This window comes from Galeopterus variegatus, unplaced genomic scaffold (genome assembly GCF_000696425.1).
Source record: "Galeopterus variegatus unplaced genomic scaffold, G_variegatus-3.0.2 Scaffold11997, whole genome shotgun sequence".
In the NCBI taxonomy this organism is placed as follows: domain Eukaryota; kingdom Metazoa; phylum Chordata; class Mammalia; order Dermoptera; family Cynocephalidae; genus Galeopterus; species Galeopterus variegatus.
In genome coordinates this window covers 39655-45556 of record NW_007738108.1, presented here as the reverse complement: position 1 = coordinate 45556, position 5902 = coordinate 39655, and the positions used below count along the sequence as shown (strand labels likewise).

Here is a 5902-nt window from a genome sequence, read left to right as displayed (position 1 = left end):
TGAAGAATGTCATTGGTATTTTTATGAGGTTTGTACTGAATCTGTAGATTGCTTTCAACAGTATGGACATTTTCAAATGTTGATTCTTCCAATTCAAGAGCATGGAATGTCTTTCTAACTCTCTGTGTCCTCTTCAATTTCTTTCAGTAGTGATTTGTAGTTCTCTTTGTAAAAATATTTCACCTCCTTGGTTAAATTATACCTAGGCATTTTATTATTTTTGGTGAGTATTGTAAATGGGCTACCCTTCTTTATTTCTTTTTCTGCTAGTTTGGTGTTGGAGTATTAAAATGCTACTGATTTTTGCATGTTGATTTTATATCTTGCAACTGTACTGAAATCATTTATCAACTCTAAGAGATGTTGAAGGGATACCTGCACTCCTGTGTTTGGGCCCTCCTTTCACAGAGGTGTAAACGGCCACAAAGACAAAATCATTTTGATATGTGAATATTTACTACCATGAATATCAGTGCCAAAGGGACAGTAGACATGCTAAACTGAAGTGATCCTTCTTGAATTGAGGGCATAAAGCCATCAAGGCTGCCTTTTCTACCTCGTTTGGCAAAAATTATGGTGATGACTCCAGAAGGGACAGTCTCTCCTTGTCTCTCTGTAGTTCCAGTAGTTCAATCTCCAGAGACAGCTTGTACAACTCCAGTGCCATTTTCACATCCTCCGGGCGTGGGAGACACTGCGTGAGGTTTCTGCCTGCAAGCACGTGCTCACAGCCTTCAGAAGGAACCTCCTAAAAGAAATGAAGGCGGTGGGAGAGGTTGAGAGGCATCTGTCACATGAGAATGAAGGAGGATGCAGGCCGACAAGGGAAGCCCTACACGATCAGGACCAAAACTCTCCTCAGACTCGTGGCTGAGCAAGAAAACCAGAAATCACTTGGGTCCTACCATATTCTTCCCCAGAATACACAGATCGTTCTGTGACAGAAGCCCAGAGGCCTCAGTGGGGACAGGGACTATTTCTGCTGACCATCCAGAACTCCCATCCTCTCTGCCCACAAGGTCACGCGGCCTGCCCTAGGCACCTGTGCTCCCCTCCTAGAGGCCTCAGCTGAGGAGCTGTAGGAAGCCTTGAGCTATGAGCCCTCAGGTTTCCCTTCACTACGTTGACAAGTCCACTCAACTTTACATTGTCAGGGACCATTTTGGCAGAAGGCTGGACGCAGCCCTAAGACACATGGTGCTAGAGGTGCACTTAATCGATTTCAGGCTGAATGTGGAGATGTGCGTCAGTGAGAAACTGTAAGGATAAGTCAATCCACAATCTCTGAGTCATCTAACTGTCTGTCCATCCTCACCAAGAATACACTCACAGCATTGTAAGATATTCCAGGGTGGAGCTCACAGGAAGAATAAAAATGGCGACCTGCACATTGAAATAACAGAGGACACGGTGCAGAGCACCTCTCTGCAAGGGAAGGACATGGTGCAGAGCACCTCTCTGCAAGGGAACTCTGTCAGGGTCCACCAACAGTGCATGAGAAAGTCAAATCAATGGAGCAGTGGGAACGTCAGACAAAGAGCTATGCTGGTGCAAGGTTTCCACTGAGGACTGAAACCAAGTAATGGTAGTTTCAGAATTGTATATTTACTAGAAACAAAAGTTTAAAAACCTTTTCCAACCCATGCCTATTTAGAAAATGCTCCCCTGGCCTTTCCCATAGACCCTTAGACCTTAACTATCGCTATTTTCTTATATGAGTCCTCATTATAGGGCAATTAATCCATCTAGCTCGTGGTGCCCAAGTACATCATACACATTCCCACGTCTGTACCCGCGCTCATGTCATCTCTCCTGCCTACATGCCACGCTTCCTTCTCTGCTTGCTGCTCAAGTCCTGTTTGCTCTGTGAAGATTTCTCCTCCTTCCCCAGGAAACAGTCATTTATTTCTCTGAACTCCTACAGCAGTTGTTAGGAAGAGATTATATATCATATCCAGCAAGTTATTGAGATCTTACTGTAACCTGGACGGTATGTATACATTATCTAAGCATACTAGAACTCTATGCATACCATACATATATAAAACATATAGTATTATACTATTTACATTATATATATAAATGCATCACATGTATAATATGTATTCTATAGCATTCTATTTATGGATAACATAAATAGTGTATGTGTGGTATGCATACTTTTTACTATATTATTGACACAATATATCCATAATCTAGACACTTTTTATGTAGTATCTCATCCAGTCATCATAATTCCCATAGAGATACACATTGTCATCTTTCCCACCTCTAACAGAAGAAAACATATCTTTAGAGCAGTTAAGTATCTTGCTCCTTGTTAGGCAGCTAATGAGTGGCAAAGACAGAGTTAGAACTGAGGTCTGTTTTGCTCAAAAGCCTATATTCTGCGTGACTCCAGTCTACACTTTCTAGTTACTATTTAACAGCTAACTTATACTGTTTGTATTTACAATTTTTTCTGTTTGAGAACAGGGAACAAGTCTCAAGTATCTTTGCATTTTTGTTTTTGACATTGTAGGTCCAAAATAAATGTTCACCTATGTACAAGCCTAAGGTTCACAAGTTGAATTTTCTAAACCTTGGATCGAACAAATCATTAGGAAAAGCCATTTGGTGAACTAATGGAATAAAACATTATTCAAATCCATCCCCTAAGGCTGTTCAACAGGCATTGAGGCACATCCTTATAATATTGTAAGGAAAATAAGACATAACCACATGATTATAATCCCAGATCCAAGAGGGTATTTGCTTGAAGAACACACACGACACACACAGAACATTCTATTAAAGAATGGAAGAAATGGGAAAGTGCCCTCTTGCCTTTTTCCGTGCCTCTAGTTTTGGGTGGGAAATAACAAATCAGAATAAGTAAGTAAATATCTTTTTCTTCCCCATTGGGTTTTTACCTGCTTCACAAACTGGTATTTCAGGATCCCAGGTGTTATTGGCTTTGCAATAAATCTGACTACTGCCTTTCAAAGTAAATCCATCATTACACTTGAATGTCACACTGTCATTGTAGAAATACGGGGCTTCCTTGCCAGATATCTTGTACCCATTTGCAACATGGGCCTGTGAGCACTGGATAGGAGGGAGGGACAGTTTACAGAGAGGAGCAGGGCCACTCCAGGTGCCTCTCTCTCGATCATCGCTTATGCACCGGATGGTGCTCTTCCCAATGAGGCTGAACTCCACTCCTCTCTCTGGCCCGGGGTTACATGTGTAAGTGACCGTGGTTCCATATGGAACATCTTCTGAGGAACTTCCTGTGTGTTTCCCATTGTAGATGGCAGGGGGTGGTGGGCAAGTGATTTCTGGAGAGATGAAAAGATACTGTAAAAATCTGTTCCAGTATCTGATATTTTACCATTATTCTTCAAACTCCTTTGCTCAATTGATGTTTTCTGAATGAACAATTATTAAGAAAGAGCGGGAGACCCTAATTCCCCATCTTCTGCCTCCCTCCCTCCCCATCACACCCCTTGTCCTTCAGAAGGACGCAGCGTGGGCTGCGCAGAGCAGCCTGTGGCTCAGTGTCCCTGCGTACTCACCGCTCTCGCAGGTCGGCAGCGGAGTCGGCCCCCACGTCCTATTTGCTTGGCACCAGACAGATTTGTTTCCTTTCATGGTGAAGTTGGCTTTACACGTAAATGTCACAGAATCACCATGCCTGTATGGTGGCCTAGATCCTTTTACTCTGAATCCCCCTGGTACTGTGGGCTCAGGGCAAATAGAATTTTTATTGTAATATTCACATATTGGAGCAGCTTTATCCCAGATTCCTTTCACTTGGTCTTTACTTGTACAAAAAATAGTTTTTTCTCCGATGAGGCGAAAAGCATGTGAACAGTCATACCCTACCACAGTACCACGGGGTATGGGGCCAGAATGATAACTACTCCAACCATTTTTGATAGGAGGAGGAGGGTCACAAGAAATCCCTGAAACATAGAAAAGGAACTATGTGGGCACACTGATGCTGACAATAAAAAGATTCAAATTTAGATAAAATGTCCAAATACAAGTCATATCGTTTTTTCAGAATCAGACTAGAAATTCATATAATTTATTTCTTACACATAATCTCTGCTTATTCTCAAACTCTTAAGTTCTTACCCCTGCCTTGATCGTCAGCAAACATATCAATATAAGCCATCTTGATGAAACAATAGCAATGAAATAATTTATCCACAAGTTATGTCTAATCAGTTTTAATTATAAAACAGAAGGCAGGCAGCACATGAAAGTAGAATATTAATGACAAGCTAATTATATATGTGCAGTTACCATGGACTAATGAAATTTGGGCTCAGTATACTTGGTTTTAAATCACCACTATCTTCAATAGCTGTGTGACCTCAGGCAAGGCTGACCCTCCTCTCTAAGCCTCGGTTTCCTACTCTATAGTATAATTCAAGTACCTCATTAAGTATAGTGAGAATCCAGTGAGATAAAAGTACATGAGAAGGGCATTCACAACACCTAAAACATGCTAATTATTCAATGCTTTTTTCAAACCCACAACTGGGTCCACAGGTGGTGTGACCACATTTGGTTCTGCTTCTGAAGACACCGCAGCCTCACTACTAGTCATTTGTCATCCCTGGATGCTGGATTCACTTGAAAAAGTTAGAGGAAGTAAGCAGATGTTCTGAATAATGACCTCATATTCTTTATTTACTTGTTTTAATGGCATGAGAAATATTACTTATGTATAGCTGCTTTGGTATAGGATACCTTTCCTGAGTGAGTCTTAGGATAAAGGGAAAATTACCAACCTCTAGAACTCCCAGATAATTTCCATTTGGCTCAAGGAGGAGCTCTTCAGTAGAGGATATACCTTTCCTGAGTGAGTCTTAGGATAAAGGGAAAATTGCCAACCTCTAGAACTCCCAGATAATTTCCATTTGGCTCAAGGAGGAGCTCTTCAGTAGAGGAGCTGGAGAGGACACAGCCAAAGTGTTTCAGCACATCAGCACTTGGTTTCAGTAGTGGTAACTTTCGAGAAGCTGTATCTTTATATGTACAGAATCCACCATATAATATGCAGTCAATTGAATAAGTTTAATAGCTTTTGTTTGCATTGTAGAATACAGAAAAGGTGGCATATAATCATCAAGGCACATACGCTGATGTTATAGTGGATAAATGCATGGGAACCCAACAAAAACCGAGAGAAAAGATCCATACTTGATTGTCTTTGTTTTAGACTCATGTTCATAGACATAAAACTTATTCCAAAGTGCGAGTGCTGTCATTTCTTATGGGACACCTTGAGTAGAAGATTTGCCATTTAACTAGAACATAAAGAATAAGTGGTAGCAAATCATCACTACAAGAAACCAGTTCTTAGTTGTATGGAATTAATCACTTCTCTCAAGTACATGGTATTAATGGCACCTATATTTTTAAGTATTTCTGGCTTAAGGAAAAAGTCCAAGGTTATTTGTGACTCATCTCAGCTACATGATGACTTCAGTCCAGATAAAAACACAGAGAAAAAATCCTAACAATTGTATTCTTTTTTTGAATTCTCTCGTTCCTTTTCAACATCCAAATGTCAATGTTCTCCTGACCATCTGGAAGAAAAAAGCTTCAGTTCTTAGTGAAAAAAACATCAAAGACCTTGTCCCCTAAGCTGACCCCATAGAGCCGCTCCTGGTGAACCCCAAATCATCTTTTCTTTTTCAGTAAGAGGAGACTTCACTTCTGAACCAAAACTTTGCTTTTTCAAAAGATGAAAGGACAATTACCAGCTTTGGCTGGCCAGGTACAACACACACCCTTTAAGAAAATCAAGAGGATTTGGCTCATAACCGAGCTCTCAGTGATGAAGAGTAAAGAGAAGGAGAGAAAAAACCAAAGAGAGAGGAAAAATTAACCATCTTTACAGATC

At 40.8% G+C, this 5902-nt stretch overlaps 1 protein-coding gene across 1 annotated transcript in view; it reads right to left on the bottom strand.

Annotated features, from left to right (window-relative positions):
• LOC103610904 (complement receptor type 2-like) overlaps positions 1-4162 on the bottom strand; it is an 8392-nt gene extending 4230 nt beyond the window's left edge. Inside the window, exons 1-2 of the mRNA XM_008594967.1 lie at positions 4123-4162; positions 2913-3320 (exon numbers count right to left, since the gene is read on the bottom strand). Of these exons, the coding sequence (XP_008593189.1) occupies positions 2913-3320; positions 4123-4162 (448 nt within the window). The remainder of the gene's footprint in view (positions 1-2912; positions 3321-4122) is intronic.
• Positions 4163-5902: the final 1740 nt, after the last annotated feature.